The sequence below is a fragment of the Takifugu rubripes genome, chromosome 3 (genome assembly GCF_901000725.2).
Source record: "Takifugu rubripes chromosome 3, fTakRub1.2, whole genome shotgun sequence".
In the NCBI taxonomy this organism is placed as follows: domain Eukaryota; kingdom Metazoa; phylum Chordata; class Actinopteri; order Tetraodontiformes; family Tetraodontidae; genus Takifugu; species Takifugu rubripes.
Window position 1 is genome coordinate 7,935,057 of NC_042287.1, and position 19,753 is coordinate 7,954,809.

The 19,753-nt window shown below is 48.2% G+C and overlaps 2 protein-coding genes across 7 annotated transcripts in view; one reads left to right on the top strand and one right to left on the bottom strand.

The window, feature by feature from the left end:
• The window catches only part of LOC101079808 (band 4.1-like protein 1), a 28,741-nt gene extending 16,193 nt beyond the window's left edge, over window positions 1-12,548 (top strand). The window contains exons 5-24 of one of the 5 annotated variants that reach the window (XM_029833113.1): window positions 868-910; window positions 1,001-1,076; window positions 1,315-1,533; window positions 1,594-1,681; window positions 1,744-1,917; window positions 2,725-2,822; window positions 3,085-3,260; window positions 3,355-3,578; window positions 3,956-3,994; window positions 5,629-5,658; window positions 5,830-5,985; window positions 6,706-7,599; window positions 8,441-8,491; window positions 8,592-8,993; window positions 9,679-9,885; window positions 9,960-10,019; window positions 10,126-10,215; window positions 10,294-10,374; window positions 10,441-10,554; window positions 10,637-12,548. In XM_029833113.1, the coding sequence (XP_029688973.1) occupies window positions 868-910; window positions 1,001-1,076; window positions 1,315-1,533; window positions 1,594-1,681; window positions 1,744-1,917; window positions 2,725-2,822; window positions 3,085-3,260; window positions 3,355-3,578; window positions 3,956-3,994; window positions 5,629-5,658; window positions 5,830-5,985; window positions 6,706-7,599; window positions 8,441-8,491; window positions 8,592-8,993; window positions 9,679-9,885; window positions 9,960-10,019; window positions 10,126-10,215; window positions 10,294-10,374; window positions 10,441-10,554; window positions 10,637-10,642 (3,228 nt within the window). In that variant the 3' untranslated portion in view covers window positions 10,643-12,548. The remainder of the gene's footprint in view (window positions 1-867; window positions 911-1,000; window positions 1,077-1,314; window positions 1,534-1,593; window positions 1,682-1,743; window positions 1,918-2,724; window positions 2,823-3,084; window positions 3,261-3,354; window positions 3,579-3,955; window positions 3,995-5,628; window positions 5,659-5,829; window positions 5,986-6,705; window positions 7,600-8,440; window positions 8,492-8,591; window positions 8,994-9,678; window positions 9,886-9,959; window positions 10,020-10,125; window positions 10,216-10,293; window positions 10,375-10,440; window positions 10,555-10,636) is intronic. The other 4 variants (XM_029833114.1, XM_029833115.1, XM_029833116.1 and 1 more) reach the window with 4 other exon arrangements.
• A 473-nt stretch (window positions 12,549-13,021) lies between these two features.
• Window positions 13,022-19,753, bottom strand: part of cntn3a.1 (contactin 3a, tandem duplicate 1) — a 54,201-nt gene continuing 47,469 nt past the window's right edge. Inside the window, exons 14-24 of one of the 2 annotated variants that reach the window (XM_029834209.1) lie at window positions 19,007-19,124; window positions 18,269-18,427; window positions 17,789-17,938; window positions 17,498-17,568; window positions 17,182-17,416; window positions 16,513-16,622; window positions 16,165-16,351; window positions 15,249-15,361; window positions 14,720-14,888; window positions 13,981-14,112; window positions 13,022-13,894 (exon numbers count right to left, since the gene is read on the bottom strand). In XM_029834209.1, the coding sequence (XP_029690069.1) occupies window positions 14,027-14,112; window positions 14,720-14,888; window positions 15,249-15,361; window positions 16,165-16,351; window positions 16,513-16,622; window positions 17,182-17,416; window positions 17,498-17,568; window positions 17,789-17,938; window positions 18,269-18,427; window positions 19,007-19,124 (1,398 nt within the window). In that variant the 3' untranslated portion in view covers window positions 13,022-13,894; window positions 13,981-14,026. Of the gene's footprint in view, window positions 14,113-14,719; window positions 14,889-15,248; window positions 15,362-16,164; window positions 16,352-16,512; window positions 16,623-17,181; window positions 17,417-17,497; window positions 17,569-17,788; window positions 17,939-18,268; window positions 18,428-19,006; window positions 19,125-19,753 lie in introns of both variants that reach the window. The other variant, XM_029834208.1, reaches the window with a different exon arrangement.

A 19,753-nucleotide genomic window follows, 5' to 3' on the forward strand; every position in this document is an offset into this window, starting at 1 on the left:
ATGGAACCACTAAAACTACCGGCTGGAGTCTTTTCAAAGCGCTTCAACTCTGGGACCAGAGTTGGGTGTTGGATAAAATATAACGTGCACGTTTAAGTTCAGTATCTGACCAGCAGGGGGCGCTGTGACCTGTCCCAGTTGCCATAACGATTCTTTACATTCATGAAATGCCAATTACCTCACAAACAAAACAGCCTTTATCCTGCTGCCGTCTCTTCCCTGTTGCCCTTTTAATCCATATGAAATCACTTCTGGTGAGAGTAGTGCGTATAGTATTTAACCTTTTAAAGGCTGATTAAACTGGGTGACCTTTTAAAAGCCGTCCAAAATGTGCACGATGCGCTGTGAAACTCCAGTGACATTAAACAGAGGCACCCCGAATCAGCTGGCTCTTCCAGCTGTTAGGAGCAGTTGTACCAGGACCCGAAAGCAGGCAGCACACAGTGGAGGGTGGTGTCCGAAAAACTCTTTTATTGGAGGTAATCCAGCAAACAGTCCAAACTCACCACGATAGTCCAATCACAATAGTCAAAATCACAAAAGGCAAAATCACAAAGAGTCGGGGTTTCACAGAAGGGACAAAACATTCCAACCCTGGAAACAGGAGTACAACCTTTAAATAGGGGACTAGATTACTGATAGCCTGCGGCTCCAGCTGCAGCAGGGGAAAAGCTCCACCACGCCCCCTGCAGGAAGAAAACCGTAACCAAGCTCCCAGAACCCAACACTAGCCTCAATAATACAGCCTAAATCTCCTTATTCTGTCGGCCATCTAACAGGATTTCAACATCAGGAACCTAAAACACAGACAGGGACAGTAGGTTTTAAATTTGAAGATAATTTTTCATGTTTATTTTTCCCTTTCAGAACTGGTTGGATCCTTCCAAAGAGATTAAAAAGCAAATTCGTGGTAAGAATAAAAGACACACGCACGCCTTGCAACAATTCGCACAGGAAAAACATCTGTTCTAAAACCTCCCTGTTGGTGACTTGCCTTCAGCCGGCTCCTGGATCTTCGGTTTTTCGGTGAAGTTCTACCCTCCAGACCCATCAGTACTCATCGAAGACATCACCAGGTGAGCCCTGCCCATAAGCTGCAAGTGTACTCCACATCAAATCTGATATAACCTCGAGGTTGTGCTATGTATCCTTTGTAAGCTAACTGTGAGAGTTATTTTGGGTTTGCTAGCAGGTTAGCACTCTTCTTTTATGATTGATTTATGTCCCTGTGGGTCTAACGTCTAACGTTCATGTCCAGGAACTGAAAAACAGTTTCTCTGTTGACTATGAAAGTGGTCATTTCCTGGTTTACAGGTACTACCTGTGCCTGCAGCTGAGGGATGACATCCTGTCTGGGCGTCTTCCTTGTTCTTTTGTCACCCACGCCCTTTTGGGCTCCTACACCGTTCAGGCTGAGCTCGGCGACTACGAGCCTGAAGAACACGGCCCCGACTACGTCAACGACTTCCACTTCGCGCCCAACCAGACCCGCGAGCTGGAGGAGAGAGTGATGGAGCTGCACCGTAACTACAGGTGAGGAGCAGCAGAGGTTTGGAACAGCGGCACCGACCTGATGACGCGTTGATCTCACAGGGGAATGAGTCCAGCAGAGGCGGATCTGAGCTTCCTAGAAAATGCCAAGAAACTCTCCATGTACGGGGTGGATCTGCATCACGCTAAGGTACGGAGGCAGAACCTTATCTCGTACTTGGTCCAGACCTTGAATGTGGTCTCTTTGTCCAGGATTCAGAAGGGATCGACATCATGCTCGGCGTTAGCGCTAACGGGCTGCTCATCTACAGAGACCGCCTCAGGATCAATCGATTCGCTTGGCCAAAAATCCTCAAGATCTCCTACAAGAGAAGCAACTTCTACATTAAGATCCGCCCCGGCGAGGTAAACCCAAACCTAGATCAGGTGATTTCATGCCCCTTTCTGTTTACGTCTCTCCATTCTTGCACGCACGCTTGCCTCACCAGCACCTGACAAAGTTTACCGCTGCTAAAAAAAAAACAACCTAATTTAACTCCCAGAAAAAACTTACGATATCTCCCAGTTTGATGAAAGCACTCCTCAAACCATTTGACACTTGAAGGAGAGCTTTTTATATCCCCGCCAGATGAATTTGAGGATGATATGTCACGATTTATTCTTCTCATCCTTCTCTCGTGCTCTGGAGAGATTTGAAACGGATTAGCCAGTCAGGAGGAGTTGCTCTTTCATCAAGAATCTTAATGTTGAAGCCTCTCCGAGCTCGTTACTGTTTTCGCTGGATTCTTTGCATCAACATAGTAACGCTAACATCATTAGCATTCTGTCTCTAGCACTGCTGGCATCACTATTTATTCTGAACTTGGATTGCTTTGTGAAAATGGTCTTAGTCTCCTGTGTGCCTACGGTTTTAATGTTTGAAGGCCTGTCCTCGCGCTAACAGCCTATCGATTCCACGGTGCTTATTTTCTGTACATGCTAACCGAACATGTGATCTGCAGAGGTTCATCTGTAGCGGTTAGAGACTCTGCCTGATGTGGTGCTAGGATACACACATACATGTTTGCTCCACCAGGAAACTGAACATAGGATGTTTATTTTGTATCGCTGTGGATGACCCCGCCCCCACCCCTTCCACCATACCTCCACCTTTCCCTGCACTCCCTTCACTATCCTTTTGTTTTTCCTACCTCCTCAACTCCTCCTGCACCACCTCATCCCACTGCCGATAAGTACGAACAGTTTGAGAGCACCATTGGCTTCAAGCTGCCCAACCACCGGGCCTCGAAGCGACTGTGGAAGGTCTGCATTGAGCACCACACCTTCTTCAGGTAGGCCCGGACTCGCACAGACCCACGGTTGGTTTTTTTTACCCCTTTGCACCCCCAGAACCACCACTAGTTTGTTGTCTGGGTTGCTTCTACTAGTTCCTAACCCCTAACCCTGTGGAGGTGATAGTAATGATACTCTTTCTACTACTGCTACTACTACTAATATTAATAATACCTGCCTCACAGTTCTTTTGGGGGGCATTAGGGGGCAGTAAAAGTTATGTTGTGAGTATTTGTGGTGGTAAATGAAAACTTCCTGTAGGTTGGTTTCCCCGGAGCCCCCTCCCAAAGGTTTCCTGGTGATTGGCTCCAAGTTCCGCTACAGCGGGCGGACCCAAGCCCAGACCAGACAGGCCAGCACTCTGATCGATAGACCCGCGCCGCAGTTTGAACGGTCCGTGAGCAAGAGGCACATGCTGCCCCGGAGCACCGACGGAGGTAAAAGCCCGGGCCCTCGTTCACGTCGCTGATCGCAGTCAATCAGCACCACCCAGATTTCTAACTCCCCCTTTGACCTCACCCCGGACCCCAGCCCTGACCCTGGCCGACAGCATGGACCAGCTGTCCCAGCGGAGCTCCAGCAGCCGCACGCAGTTCATGTCCAGAGAAGACCTGGACCAGGAGGGCAGCCTGGACCTGGATCACGAACATTACCAGGACCCGGATCAGTCCATCGATCAGGAGCTGGAGCATCACCAAGCCGAAGAGCAGGATCAAAGGGACATTTCGCCGCCCACCAAGACTTTGGAGGTCAAGGTAGGTCCCTGCACCAAAGCACCCTGGAGCCAGGCCATGAAAACCCAACTGGATCGGATTATTTAAAAAGCAAAACCCATAATTTTCTGGAGCAGAATTAGAGAGTTGCCTCATTATCGAAGCGTCAGACCTCATCTCTCTCTCTCGTGGTAATAACTTTGCTTCTTTCCTCCCTCTCTGCTGCTTCTCTCCAGTCTTATCCCAGATTAAGTCCGCTCCTCTTAACATTTCATAAGAATCCTGCTACAGTCTCAGCATCAGACGTTTTTTTAACCTCCACCCGGGCTGTGACTGTTCTGTAAATCTAACACTCTTTACTAACGTCAGCTCTTTTCTCTCTGACCTCTCTGTCGTCCTCGTCCCCTCTCCTCTCGCAGGGCGAGGACGCGGGCTCTCCCGTAGACTCAAAGTTGGAGGTATTTTCACCTTCGCCGTCTGTCTGGGTTTGCGGACGTTTTCCCCGTCCATCTGTACACAAACACACCCTCAGAGGGGGAACATGAGCGCCTTTTCAAGTCACGCTGTCCAGCGTTCCACTGGGAGTAATCCAGCAGCGCTTCCTGACTGGAGCTTCAGATCGTTGACTGTCTTTAACAGCGTATTAGCCTAATCCTCCTAAGCACGTGAGATAAAGCAGCATTTGCAGATTTTTATGTAATCGTCGACACGCGGGCTGCATCTCAAACAGCGTCGCGGCCAAACACGAGAGGGGGTTGTTTGCTTTGAAGCAGACGGCGCGCTTCACGATTCAGTGAACTGTTGGGGGTCCCCAGTGGTGCCGTCGCCGGGTCTGCAGTGTTGCTGTTTTTTAGTAATTCTTCTTTAATTAAACAAGAAAATCATACAGGAAATTGACTAAAAACTTGCATGCGGTTTGATATTTAAGTTTAAATAGATTTGGGCATCAAAGCCACTAAATTTCACTAGTAGCCGTTAAAGAAGCTGCTAAAATTCTGAACGTGTCAACCAGTTTCGGTTTGATTATTTTTACAAACATATGTCTTTTGTTCGATTGTGAACAAAAGACATAATCAAATTGTGTTCTCTCCTTTTTTTTGACCAATTTGGGGTCGCGTGCGAGGTGATGTGCTGGGGCCCAGCCCAGCAGACATACGGGCGAAGGTGGATACACCCCTGGAAGCAACGCTAGCTCATTGCAGCGCCCTGTGTGACCCGTTAGGGGTTCAGCACCTTGCACAATGACACTTCTCTGAAGTCCCACAACTGAGACTTGAACCAAGAACCCTCCACTTCTTAGCCCCGCCCCCTACGGGCCGAGCTCAAAAAACAAATGATTGCGCATGTAGGTGCTTTAGTGCGAGTGATATTGGTGCTCTCCGTATCTGATGAAGATACTCTGTTAATGCGATTGGAGATTGTTTTTCCATCGCATGTATACGCCTTAATCAGAATTAAACTACACAATGAACACCTCACAACCCTCAAGAAAGCCGGCGTCAGCATATAGAGTTCCTCTTCTCATCTGGTCTGCCACCTGATTCCAGTTGTTTATGTGTCAACCAGAAAAGGGGCCATTTTAACCTGCCGAAAAGACGCTTATCGCCACCTAGTGTTGAGGAGGAGGACTTTTTTTTTTCAACGTTGCACGTAAACAGGGCCGAGGAACAGATTCCGATGCCAAAGTCCAATATTGAGCACAGCATGTGTAAGCTGTGCATGTGAATGTGCTGAGTGTGTAGCTCTGATTTTTAGCCCTGCAGGAAATCTTTAGCTGTGAAGGGTTTGATGTGTGCCATTGGAATGTGGTCAAATTATTGGACAAAGAAGACTGAGGATAATCCCCCCCTCCACGCTGTTTTTCCTGCTCAATAAACGTCCGCGTTAATTGTCAGATTGTCCCCGTCTTCGACTCAGTGAAAAGCCTTGATTGAATCGACCGATTCTCTGTCTGTCTGTCCCTCTGGCCGCCTACAGTTTTGACTCACCCGCAGCACTTTCCCTCTGTCTCTGCACGCCAAACCCACCCCCTTCCTCTCCCCTTCCCCGCCTCCTCCGCTTCCCTCACCCCCCCCAATGCCATCTCATCCAGGATGCCGTCGCCCTTCGGCCCAAACAGGAGGTACTGCCTGCATGTGCTGTGTGTGGTCCTCATGCTTGACTGTGTCTTCTTCTCTGCTGTTCCTTACGTTTAGACTTATAGAGACCTTTGTTCGTTTGTCGTAAACACTATTCCCAGTATCTTTTTGTAACTGCTGCTGGTCTGAGTGTCTTCTTCTCACTGTGTGAGCAGCAGTTCTTGGACAAGCCAGAAGATGTTCTGCAGAAGCATCAGGCCAGCATCAATGAGCTGAAGAGGGCACTGAAGCAACCCAATAGCAAGAAGGCCCCGAGGGAGAAGCGCCCCTCCTCAGCTACCCCTCCTGGAGGAACCCCCGAAAGAAAACCAGTAAGAGCACCATCTGCTCCCAGAGTGAGCTCCAAATTAGCTATCTGTGAAAAATGTGGCTGTGAAATCAAACAAAAACAGAAGGATTAGCATGCTAATGCTAATACATATGCCAGAAAATGTAATGGTTTTAATTACAGTTAAAAATCTAACTTGACAGGTTGTTATTATTTATTAGTTTTCAGAAAAATATGGAAGCACTGACTATGACTTAAAATTATTTATTTGGGTTTTTTTCCTAGATTTGTGGGAGAAGAAAGCAGAAATAAAGTTAAAACCGATAACCTAATATATCTGTTGCTATTTTATGGTTTTATTTGACAGCTTAATTAAACTGGTGCGATTTCAGCTTCAGGGACGCCTGTTTCATGTCAGAATGAATAAAAAAAAATATTTTACTTTGATTGAACATTTTTCTAAAAACGTTGGAACAGTAAGATTAAATTCGTGATATTTGGCAAATCATTGTTTAACACATTGAATCCAATATTTAGTTGATCATTCTTGTGACGCCTGTTTCATCTATCGTGTTTTTTATCTCGCACCTTATCGCTCGATCTCACGAAACCTTCAAAATCTCGCTTTTATTAGGGAAAAAAAGCAGGGAAACAGGAAAAAGACTGCGCTTCGTTTGTAGTTTTCCCTCGGATTCTACGATAAATAACGGACGAGCAGTCTCGTAGCTCCGCTAACACAATTGTCTACTCTATGTCAACATAGGCGGCCGCTGATGCCAGATCGAATGACACGCGGGATGCTTTTGAAAGCCCACCACACACTTGCTCTGAATCGGGAAAACGTGGCTCTGAGGGTAAAGACGTGCTCTCTGTGGCGTCCTGGACCCAAGCCAACGGGAAAAATCACCAAACGCCGGCTAACGTTATAAAAACAGTGCGTGCAACGTCAGCCATGCAGGAAATAAATCTAAAACTTCCACTCGCAACCGAGGCCTTCGACTGGAACGCTGTTCACGAGAATGGATACAGCCCCTCGCCCGGCAAACAGAGCTCTGTGTTTGTCGACAGCGATGTTAGACATCGTCAACACGAGCAGAATATTCCTTCCCGGACCTTTGATGCCCCGCTGTTTGTGGATTCTCTCCCTCGGGGAAGTGGGACTGAAACTGCCAGCAGCAAGAGGGATTTCGAGATTTGGAAAACAAACAAGCCGTTCCCTCTAGAGCCAGAAAACGACAACAAAACAGGGAACTTGCAATCTGAGGTCACCAAAATAGTTCCTCTCAAGCCTCAGAGATCCAAGAAGTCTCTGAATAAAGATGTGAGTCCCGCCCAGATCTGGTCTGATAGAGGAGTCCCCGAAGTGAACGTGACCCAATTGAAAGACGGATCATGGCAGGCAGGAAGGGAGGATCAAGACTGTGAAGAGCAGCATTTCAGGGGTCCAGTGGGACAAAGTCCGAGCCAGAGAGGAGGTGAGACCTTCTACGGCTCCGATTTTAAAGACGTTCTCTTCTGCTGCTCCAAAGTCCCGACGGCCCCTCCCAGGAGCCTCCCACTGAAAACGCACTGGTCTCTCGACCGTCACACCAACATGGACAACAGCCACATCCACCACCGGCCGGCCGGTCAGGAGACGTCCAAGAGGAAGCGAGCGGTAAAGCCCCGTTTGTCCATCATGGGGAAAGCCAACCATTGTCAAAACACTGCATGAGCTTCGGGCGACATCATCTGAAAGCCGATCGCACGTGCACCCCTGAACTCATGCGGCTGCGTACGAGAAAGCAAAAGTTCACCTTCCTCCGCATTGCATCATTGGCCCGGAGAGCTTTTTGCTTTCCGTCCTTCCTGTCAGCAGCACTTGACATCCGCTTGGTCATTGGCCAGATCACAAAGCCTCAGACATCCCGTTTTATCCCACCTAACCTGCCACGTTAACATCCGACCTCCTCCCAGCTCCCTCATGGGATAAACGCTGCTGCCCGTTTCCCACCATTTTCCTTTGAAACCACCAACCAAACGTCGGCGCTTCCCTAAATGGCTGAAAAGAGCGCCGGAGCCGCGCGCCCTGCTTGACACCTCTGCAGCAGAAAACAAACAAAGGCGATCAGACGTAATGACAGGCTGCAGAGCTGCCAAACGCTCCTCAAGGCTCCGGAATTCATATGGTGCATTGACGAATATGAATCCCTGCTTCCTGAAAGGGAGGTTTCAGTGCACGACATCACCATTACAGTCACAACCATTCAGCGAGGTTAACCTACGAAGCTAGCTGGAGGTGCATGTGTCTGATACGAGCGCTGGTATTAACGGCAGGTGAAGAGGTGAAGCGCTCCTAATAACACAAGTTAATTAGATTACTGCTATAATGTGTTTAATAACTCTTCATTTCAGTCGTGTGCGATGCCGCAGCAGCATGTGGCAGCAGCGGCAAGAAGAGCTCAGCTGTCATCTGTAACGTCTTGTAGTGACGCCAGAATGTTGTTTCCTCTCTGTAGGAGACGCCGCCCACGCCAGCCATTCACGAAGAGCCGCTCAGTGACGCCTCAGTGAGTCGTTACGTTGAACCCTTTGCCTCCTTTTAGCCTCTGTCTTTGCTAAAAGCTCATTTAGCGAAACAAATTAAGCGCTAAATGTTTCCCTCCACAGAAGGAACCATGGGAAAAACGCCTGGGCTCCGTCTCGGAGGACGATCAGGACCACGACATGCTGTACCTGAAGGAAGCCCACCTGGGCATCGAGCGGAAGTGCTCCAGCATCACCGTCAGCTCCACGTCCAGCCTGGAGGCCGAGGTGGACTTCACCGTCCTCACCGACCTGCAGACGGGCATGGAGGAGTTCTCCAGGGGCATGTCGGAGCTGGGGGACAGGAATCTCTCCCCCGACGGGGGCCTGTGCTTCAGCATCGACTTCCTCCAGCCGCAGGGACCACCTGAAGTCCCTCCCCCTCTGACAACGGCGCCCGCCGCCAGAGGAGCCAGCAGGAGCCCTCCGGCCAAGCACGCCGGCGCAGAAGAGGTCCGAACGGAGGTCAAACGTCCCGAAGGACAGGTACGGTCTCCGCTCCTGTCATTAGAGTTATTCAGGAAAACGGGAGCGACTATTTTTGGTCCCCTAAAAATACACATGAAGAAACTATTCTCTTTCATCTCGGGATATAAAAGATCGGCGGCAAATGATTTTCCACAAACAACAGCAACTGAGGCTGCATCCGTCTGGAATAATGGCTGAGTTTTATCACGGATGATGGCAGGAGGGCAGCTGATGAAGGTTTCTGGGTGGCGATCACACCCCTGGCGTGTTCCGCTGTTTACTGTTACTATGATGGGAAAAAAAGATATGCAGTGAATTTATCTACAGGAGGGGGGGGGGGGGTGTAAACGATGACGATCACAATGATTGCTATGGTGACATCATCACACTTTATGAGTCCTAATCAGTGATTATTTATCATTTCAGTAAAAACCAGCCGAAGGTTGTTGCTGCACTGAGCTCATTTCATTCACACACATCAGGCTAAGTGATGCATATCAAACGTTATTGATGAGCTGTAAAACACTTAAAGCTCTTAAAATGCTCCCAGGAGATCCTCAGCAGATGTTTACACATTTCTTGGCTAAACTGGGATGTTATGCTGGGCCACTGAGACTTACTGGTTGTCCGTACTTTGAATTGCAGGAAAGGCGAAAGGAGGTTCAGGTTTCAACCGTTTGATCTTTTTTGATCTTTTTTCCAGCCGGCAGTACCAAAGAAACCAAAGAGGTCGGTGCCGGTGTCGTCCTCCGTAGACCGCGAGACCGGCCGCATCGCCGCCTACGCGCCGCTGAGCAGGGAGGCCAGCGACGTCATGCCAACGCCGGCGGTCAGGAAGACGGACGTGAGGACGGAGACGCAGGCCAACGGGTCGGAGGTCACCACCACTATCGTGGAGTTCACGGATCCGGTAGGTCCGCTCATCACACGGACACAGAAGAGGCGCGTTGGTCACACTGGGTGTGGGGGGGGCTTCTGTTTCAGGATCATGGCATCACGGCTATGAGTGAGGTTTCCTACTCTACCAGACAGACCGTCTCCCCCGTGAGTACAAATAGGGTTGCAACTCAGACCCCCCCCCTCTCTCCTCGAATACCAAGTCTTTCTCGAATACCAAGTCTTTCTCGAATACCAAGTCTTTTCCTGTCAGGTTCACGTCAGCAGTTTAAGCAGAGAGTCGGCGGGTTCGCCCATCCTCGTTGCTGAAAACGTCACATCGGCAACCACGCACGTTACCAAGGTAGAGGAGAGGGCGGAGCTACATCTGGCTCGCTTCCTGAGTCCCACTGGTTGAAGGAAACGTGTGTTTGTGTTGCAGACGGTGAAGGGAGGTTACTCAGAGACGCGGATCGAGAAGAGGATCATAATCACAGGGGACGACGACGTGGACCAGGAGCAGGTACGGGCGTACGCCACCTGCACGCTTAGAGGTATATTCTGACTGTCCATCTTCGCTCTCCATCAGGCTCTGGCTATTGCAATACAGGAAGCGAAGCAGCAGCATCCCGACATGCAGGTGACCAAGGCGATTGTTGTCAGGGAAACGGAATCCACCGAGGATCGCCACGGTGCGTCAGAGGTATGGCGCCTTCGTCGCTCCGAACGATTCAGTAAAGTTTTCAGCCTTTGACCAAAGCTTTTCTCTGCTTCCTCACCCGCAGTCCTGATTTCCTGACACGCGAGCGCCCCCCTTTGGACAAGAAGCGTCATCGTCCCCAGTTAATGAAATCGCCACTTTCTGATGAACAGCCTGTGGAGCTTTTACCGTGCCCTTGTTCACAAAACACAGCCAAGAGTTTTCCTTTATTTAGATTTCCGTCCCTGACAGTTTGGAAGACACGTCTCATCTTCAGTTGGCTCGGCGCCACCAGAAACCCAAACACGTGGAGCAATGACAGCGATTACACCTCTGAGCCCCTGCAAACCTCCGAGTGCCTCAGTATTCAAACTCCTCACGCCTCAAAGATCAAACCGACGCCAATAAGACGCACGTTGGGAATGAATCCACCTGCCAGAGTTTGATCATAAATCCATACGCGTATCTTCCAGTTCTGTAGAACGTGGCAGCGTTCGGTGAGAAGAGAGAGGAATCCTTTCAGTTTTTGGAACCAAACCAAATCACAGTACTTCCCTCTCTCTCTGTCTCAAAGGTTTTACTGCTGTCAGGAGTACTTTACAGTGTGTGTGTGTGTGTGTGTGTGTGTGTGTGTGTGTGCCCTCTTCCTGTATGCAAGGATAGATGAGTTGTGACGTCATGACAGAATTTGTGCGTCTGGGCTTCAGACACTCCAACATATCAGAAACCTGCTGTATTATTTTGGTTCCTCCTGTCGCTTCAGTCGGCTCGCTTCTCCCTTCCAGGTTTCCAAACAAAACGGAGGTAGAAACTTCAAACTTCAGAGGCTTCAGAGATTTATCAGCTAAAGGAACGTTTGCATGGTTGGTCGCATTTTGGCAGGACACCGATTGATTAATGAGAATGTCAGAAAAAGAAACAAATTCTGGCTCCAAAGTGGAAAATATGAAGCATATGATGTGTTTTCATTAGAATGCCCCCATAAACAGTAGCAGGTGTAGGTCTAGTTGGCTGTATTCATTTGATTTTAGTATTTATTTGGATTATTTATGTATTTATTTCCTTATTTAATGTGAGGCTGACTCATTCTCCTTGTGAATCATAGACTGCAGGTTCTCTACCAAGTTCAGTACAGTGCCAGATGATTTAAAAAAAAAAGGAAAAAAAGATAAATGCTACATATCTGAACATGTTAGATTGTGTGTGATTTGGTATTTGAATGTTAGATGCTGTCCTGAAGTGTGTTGGTTAAGGTAGCGGTTAAAATTGCACACGTACGAGTCTTATTTTCTATGACATCACTTTTTATGGGGAAAAAAAGTGAACTTTCATCCCAGTTAAGTGCCAAGAAAGATGGGTTGCGTCAAAGATTACCTTTCTTCAAAGCAACGTTCCATATTTGGGCCCCCGGGATTGCCCAAATTCACAAACTGCATTTAGATTATTGCATCCCCGTTGACATTTTTCGTAGTGTGAGCATCGATCGTCATGTTTGGGTTCAAGAATAACGTGATTAGTCATGAATGTGGGTGTCAAACTGCAAGTTTGGGAGGGAAACTCGTGCAGCCATGCATAATGGTGCTGTGCGTTTGGTGCAGTCCGGTGACTTGTGGAGATGCGTAGTTCCTGTGGTTGCAATGAGCGTTAATGTCCGCTAGAGGGTGCCGTGTACTTACAGAACTGAGCTGAATCCTGGTCAGATTGACACCCCCCACCCCACCCCACCCCCAACCTCTCAGAAGCCTAAAGTCAGACTCACAGCACCACTCTACCCTGTTGATGGAACTCTGCACACTAACACCAGACTGAGTAACCACAAACACTTGACTGTGGTTCAGAGGTCTGACTCGAAGACCACCTCTCTGTACAGCTCTCTCCTCCTCCTCCTCCTCAGCAGCTTCAACTCTCCTGCTCTCCATTGCTTGGTGCTGTGACTTCGTTGTACATTGTACTTGCATTTCCTTAAAACAAATAAAAAGAAAACAGAGAGAAAAAGAGGAGAGTTTTGGTTCCTTCCTAGATGGTCACTCCTGGAGGTCACTTTGGATTGTTCTGCTCTTTCCCATCAGTCTCTGCATCAGTCTCCCCCAGTGCACCTCCCAATGCCCCCTTGTGTTGAACCCTCTCCATTCCTCCCTGCATCTTTCCCTGAAGCCTTTTAATCTCCATGTCCCTCGTCATCTATTTTTCCTCATGTTTGACCCTTTTTATGCAGTTGAAAAAATTGCATGTGCATGTTCTCGATCTTAAATGAATAAGCTCCGATGCATCATTTCATATACCTTTAACCAGATCCCAGATGCATGATGGGATTTTTTTAGTAGAATAATAAAATATGAGCATCTCCTGGCCTGTAATTTCACTACTTTAGTGCCCAGATCTGACATAAAAAAAAATCCCAAAGGATTAAAAGTGCCTCCTAGTCATGAGGTGATAAAGCTTACGAGCTCATCAGAGGAAGACGTGGAAATAAGAAGTCACCATGTTTATTAAAAGCGAGTTGATCCAGTCTGAAATCCTAAACAACGTACACGGACCAGTCGGTAGAGCCTCTGAAGGTCCACCACCTTCACTGCTCGCGCAGGAGCCATGACAGTTCAGGGAGAACAAGAGAAATCTCATAGTATACAGCTAATTACTGATGGAGCAGCGTGAAGAGCCAGAAACACAATGAGGAAAATAAATAAATCATCTCTGGAACATCACTGATAAGACTCCTAAGACTTAAGGCTCGTTTGGGACCTGAGGATTCCGTCCGCCCAGCGCTCGGCGACGCTGAGTGAAGAGTCTTCTTTTGGATGAAGGAGGAAGCTAAGACATCTATTACTCAACACAGGCTGGCTGCCGACGATGGGATTCGCACGAGGCGTGCGCACGCTGCGTCTTCTCACAATGATACAACAGGCGGTTCCGCTCCGTACCTTTGGTTACAGTCTGAGATGCACCGTGGGCCGATGCGGAAGCATGAGTCCAATCCAGGTGGCGTTAAAAACGGTCCAAAATTTATTTGACTTTTTTTTTCTTGTTTTCTTCCTTTTTTAAATGTAGGTTTAGCAGATAAATTCACCCACACACACATGAGCGGGTACGGGCTTCAGTCTCCTCCACAACCAGGTAAAAAACCTCCATAAAAACATCATCTGAGAAAGGTCCAGAGGTCTGTACAGCAGCCCTGCAGAGAAGAGAAGCATACACATATCTCTGCCCACGGTCCTCAGAGGTTAGAAGCACTGGTCCCCCAAGTACAGGAGAGGAAACGGAGGAAAACCATCAAAGAGACTGCGGACGCTTCTTATTATTCCAAAACAACAGCCCGTGGAAGAGCCGGGTCCTCTCAGCGAATCTGTTTGAAAGGCAGGACGGATCTTTATAGAAGAGCGGAGATACTAAGCCAGGGCAGGAAGTGGACATCACGTGGTCGTCTCTGACCTGCCGTTTCTCCCGTTGGCGGGCGGCGAGCTCCTGCAGATGTTTGTCATAACATGGCTGTGAAGAGGGACGCCGCCAGGATAACCAGAGAGTAAGTACAGGTCCCCTGGGCCGCTCCCAATGGCACGGCACCTGAAATCCAGACAAGTCCATCAGCTTAATAATGTATTATTCTTCTACATCTGTGATCATATATGCCATAAAAGAAATCGTGTGGCGTAAATACCGAACAGTGCCGCTAGATGGCACTGCCACCCTGCCTGCCAGCTGGTTTAAAACCAGAGTGGGCATAGCATTGAAGGATGTATAAAAACAGAAATATTCAAAAACAAAACCCTGCACATATTATTTGCGTATTCCTTCCCATTTCTTTGTTTGATGAGATATGCAGTCATTTTCAGTCTTTAGATAAGAGACTCTACTTCACTGCCAAGGCAGTTAAACACAATAACTTCAATGAGGGAAAAAAACCTCCACTTTAAATTAGCATTTGATGGAAATATGAGAAGATAGTGGTTTATCTTAAAGCAGCAGCTTGGACTTTATATTTACACGTATTTCTAGAGTGTCCCATTAATAATCAACCTCAACAATAATCAATAAAACCTACAGCAGTAGAGTTTAGAAATGGCCTTAGATAGAAGAAATGAGGTGCAGAGAAGGACTGGAATCATAACTCTACATATGCTTTAAAAAGTTTGGATGTTGACAGATCATAACCCCTGCCGCCACAACCCACCTGCTATCTTGGGGATGGTGATCTGGCGGCTGCTCCTGCCCTCCCCTCCCTCGCTGAAGGGCTTGATCTGGATGACGTAGTCCTGGTTGACCGGCAGCGACAGCTCCAGAGAGGTGCTGTTGGTCTCCACCACACTGGGCCGGCTGTGTTTGTCCTGGCTGTACATCACCTGCGGGGGGTGGAAAAAGGGCGGCGGTGTGAGCTTTAGCACAAACTCTAACAAGGACTGACCCAGGGTGGAGCAGAGATACGGGAGGATTCTTGATGTTGCTGCTGCCTATCTAGATCTTTATCTCAGCTGTGTGACTCCCCCTTGAGCTACAAACCATAAGGTTGTGGAGTTTTGTGTAAAGCTGAATGCATACTGGTATAAAGAAAGGGGGGTAGTGGGTGGTTAGGTTACAAAAGGTTATACCTTCAAAGATCTAATGCTACAATGCCACTACAACAGACACAAATAGGCCTTCCTGGCAAAATCTATATTAAAATAGACTGTTTCCTCATCTTCCACGTTTCGCCCCGTTTCTACCTTGTATCCTGTGACCTCTGACTCGTTCTCCAGAGCGTGCACCTGGTCCCATCTCAGGATCACCTTGGAGTTGGACGTGTTCCACATGATTTTGCCCGGTGCTTGACTGGGCGCTGCGAAGAAAGGGGAGCAACCAGCAAGCCGCTCAATAAACAGCAACATCAAGAACAAACTTTTTGAGATCCTGTAGCTGAGAGCAAAAAAGTGGCGGGGGGATTAGATGTGGAGGCGTGAGAACAGCATGTTTGGATCTCACTGAGGGTCGGGGGGATGTATAAGTGTGTAACAAGTGTATAACAACATCAACGTCTTTCCACATCAGAGGTGAGAAACTGGGAACCTGTCCATGTTTTGCAGGTATTATTGTATGTATTTATCCAAAGATAGACGTTCATCACATCCAGCCACACCTGAAGAGAGGCAACAGTCTGACCGCCTGTATTTCAGAGGCAAGAATGTGGATGTTGCTGTTCGCACAGCTCAGTCCAGAACCGAAGATAATGTGTCTAAAATAAACCCAAATGTAACCTAAATACCTTGGAATATTGCTGTTTCAGCATAATAAATCATTAAATGTCTGCTCCTGCAAACTGACTTTGGAAAAAATGTTTTTTAAATACAGATAATAAAAAGGATAATGAGCAGAAAACATACAGCGGTACATTTGGAGTTGTTTACAGCTGTTTCCCAGATCTCAAGATATGTGTAACATTTGTCAAATCCGTTGGAATTGATTATTAGTAGTAATTATCCATTACATCTATCAAACAGGTAACCTCCACATGGTTTGTTGTGGAGGGAATATTGCCTTCACTCTAATAGTGAAGTACTTCAGGGGCGGCGTTCCTCCAGCCGGGCCAACCCATCACACACAAAGAAACAGTCATTTGCGGCAGCATAATTAAAAAGAGCTTACGTGGTTTTTTGGTTGTGACATTGACTGTGTTGCTCTGTGGACCCACTCCAGCGCTGTTATAGGCCCGCAGGGACACGTAATAGGTGCACCGGCCCTCCAGGTCCCTGATGAGCACTGAAGTTTTATTCCCCACCGTCCTGATGACACTGGCGGTGTCTGGCTTCTGCCTCTCGCTCCAGTACTGCAGCTACAACCCCAATAATAATAATAATCATTTATATAATATAATATCTATCAACATCAGCAACACCACAACCCGGTCTGACTGAATAAGGAGCTGTGCAAGAAACCGGATCGTCGTCTGCTTTCTTTGTACGATCGGATGGTTCAGGATGGAGTCTGGCTGACCTCGTAGCCCAGGATGCGTCTGTTGCTCCAGGCTAGCGGCTTCCAGGTGACCTCCACCTCGGACGCGGAAACACTCCTCGCTCTCAGCCTCCCTGGAGCTCTGCTGGGCTCTGAACGCCACACACACGCACACACACACACACACACACACACACACACACACAGAGTCAGAAAGACATGCATTTTAACTAGAATTTATAGCATTTTGACCCCCTCGCAGCAGCTACACTTGATAAACAGGTGGCTGTCATGTAACTTGTCTCCTTCACGCTTTGCTTAAAACATACATTACAGAATTAATGCAGTACAAGTCACCTTGCTCGCTAAATGCCGCTCTAAATTGCATGCCGACGATGTTAAAAGCATTTTTGCATGAAAAAAAACCAAAAAACAAAACAAAAGCAGGAGAAGCTGAAACGGAAGCTTAAATTCCACAGTCCCGGACGTCTTTAAAAACAAAACCGAAACTAAAAGTCTCCCACTGTAGCTTTCAGTGTTCAGCATGGACAAACAGGAGACTCATTGCAGCTTTTGCTTCAGCTAGATTAGTGCTTAGCTCCGCCCTGGTGCAGCGCTGGCGTAGCCATCGCCATCGCCATCGCCATCGCCATCGCCGTCAGTCCCGCTCAACCAACAATCAGTTTGTGTTGTACTGGAAATGTGACCGACCTTCCTCAGCGGAGTGAATGGTAGTCACAGGGCTGAAAGGGCCTTCTCCTCTGTTGTTGTAAACCCCCACTTTGACCTGGTACGGGGAGAACGGGGGGATGCTTTCGTTCTTGAAAACGTATCTCGATGCCTCCGGGGAGGTGACGGCGGCCTGCATCCAACCTTGTGCCCCCAGAGGGCGGAAAGCCACCACGTAACCGAAACCCGAGCCGCTCTGGAGCTCCTCAGGAACGGGCTGAAGAGGAAGGACACGACCCAGGAGGCTGGAGTGACGTGAGCAGGCCACAAATTTTCGTATCTCAAAGACAAACCTTACCTCCCAAGTGATGACCAGCTCTGAGTGTCCTCCGCCCCCGCCGTTCACCCTGGCAGGAGTCACCCTTGGAGCTGGCGGAGCAGAGTGGGACCCGTTAGAATATTCATGTATCTTTTTAAGTTTGGAATCAATATATGGAGAGTTTGCTCAGCCTGATGGGAACAGAGATGTTTAACATGGGGCTGAAGCAGCATTAAAGTTTTATTTAACTTAAATAAAAGTTTGAGTCCACATTCTGTACTCGAGAAAAGTGCTGGAATTGGACCTGGCAGCAGAGCTTGTGACACATACGCGTTTCTCTGGTGCGGGCCTTCTTGGACGGTCGGCTGGGCTCTCCCGTCCCGATGCTGTTGGTCGCCAGGACTCTGAACTCGTACTCCACCCAGGGATTCAGGTCGATGACGGTGGCCGACAGCTGCTTCCCTCCCAGCAGCTTGGGAACTGAGAGACATGGCAGAAACAGCGGTTCAGGGAAGCCCCGCGAGATCCTCCTCCGAGAGCCTGCGGCGCCGATGAGGTCTTCTTTACAGTTCACGTGTGATGTCTGGAAGCGACACCAGCTGCCCGCCCCCTCGTTTCTGAGCTATTCTGTGAACATTCTAGTCAAAAATCCTCCAGAAGCATCTAGAGCAACAATAGGCTCCGCCATTTTGAATAGGGAGCTACTTGTTGTGAAACAGGGTTCTACTGGTGAATCGGTGGTCTTGATAAGGGCAGATGTCAGGTGAGACGTGCCCTCCGTATCGCTCTGCAGCTTAGAAACCAGCCTACCAGTGTTGACGGCCTGCCACCCGAGGAAGAAGGGTGTCCTGGCCTGGATGGCGTAGCTGAGGATTGGGCTGTAGTTGTCCGCCCCGGGTGCCCAGGACACAGACGCGGTGTTTTCTGTCACCGCGGTCACCCGACAGTCCCCGGGCGGGCCGGGGGGACCTGGAAGGAAAAGGTAGGTGCCTCACTCGGGATGAAAGCAAAGCTGACGAGGGGACCAACTCACAAATGAACTGTACACCTGCTTCACTGTGGCCCCAGTAACAGCAGCATCAACATCTGGGAAACGCCTGGATGTGAGAGAAGGCCAAGGAGCTGTGTTTTCATCAGGGCCCCAGTGTTTTGCTATTGTTGTGGGGACTAACCACTAAATTGCACAGTTTCTGGTACCCTTTTATTATTATTTAGAAATGTGGAAAGGGTTCCTGGAAGCTATGCTAACAGCTCCTCCTCTGCTTCTCTGTCCCCGGTGTCTTTGACGGCATATTTTAAGGATCATTGCGTAGTTTCCCAGTTCAGCCCGAGCTGCTGCCTGTTCTGCATTCTTCACTAAATTCTCTGCCTGTTCTGTTGCGAGGACACAGGCACCAGCCTCCACACATTCACGGCTGATTGTATCAGAAACGTACTCGCTGACCTGAGCCGAACAAAAGCAGCGTGTAAGAAGTTTAACCCGGGTGACGACCGAGCCTTTACACTCTTCAGCCTCAGCCATCATCACGCAGCAGGGATCACACTTACCTCTGACCACCACGTCCGTAGCAATTGACACGCTGTCCACCTTTGTCTGGACGGCACACGTGTATTTCCCAGCATGCTTTGGCTGAATGTTCCGGATCATGATGTCTCCGGATGAACGCTGTTGGTGCAAAAAGGCCACGGAGGGTAAAAAAACCATTAATTTCAACTTTCACAATAAGGTAAAAGGCCCTGAAATGCACCTGCACTGTCAGCGGGACTCTGATACATTATGAGAGACAAATCCAGGGACAGAGGGAAGAGGACGTCTTCATGCCTCCTTAAGAGGACAACAGTCAGAGCTGAGATGCTCCTGTTAGCACAATTTACTCTTAAATCAAATCATCGGAGGTCAGAATAAAACGCTAAATTGATGACTAAACTACAAAACTCAGCCAGGGCATTTTTCCTCAGGTACATTATATAATATAAAATTAAGCTCATTATTTTTAAAACGAAGTTCAATAGTGAATCATGGCCACACATAATTATAAGCCCACGACAATTAATTATTAGCCTTGCAAATAGAATTATATAGTAGTGTTACACTGTTAAAGGATAACACATTCCGTAATAAGATCCTTGATTAGTGCTGCTGCTACCGTGACTGACAAGTCTTAAGAGACAAGTTGATAAAAAGCTCTGAAAATAGCTAATTTATTCATGTATTATTTGAAATAATTATGGGTGAAGAGGTCAGAGCTGCGGCTCTGCCTGCCTCTAAAAAGTCACGTTCAGCTGTTTCCTTTC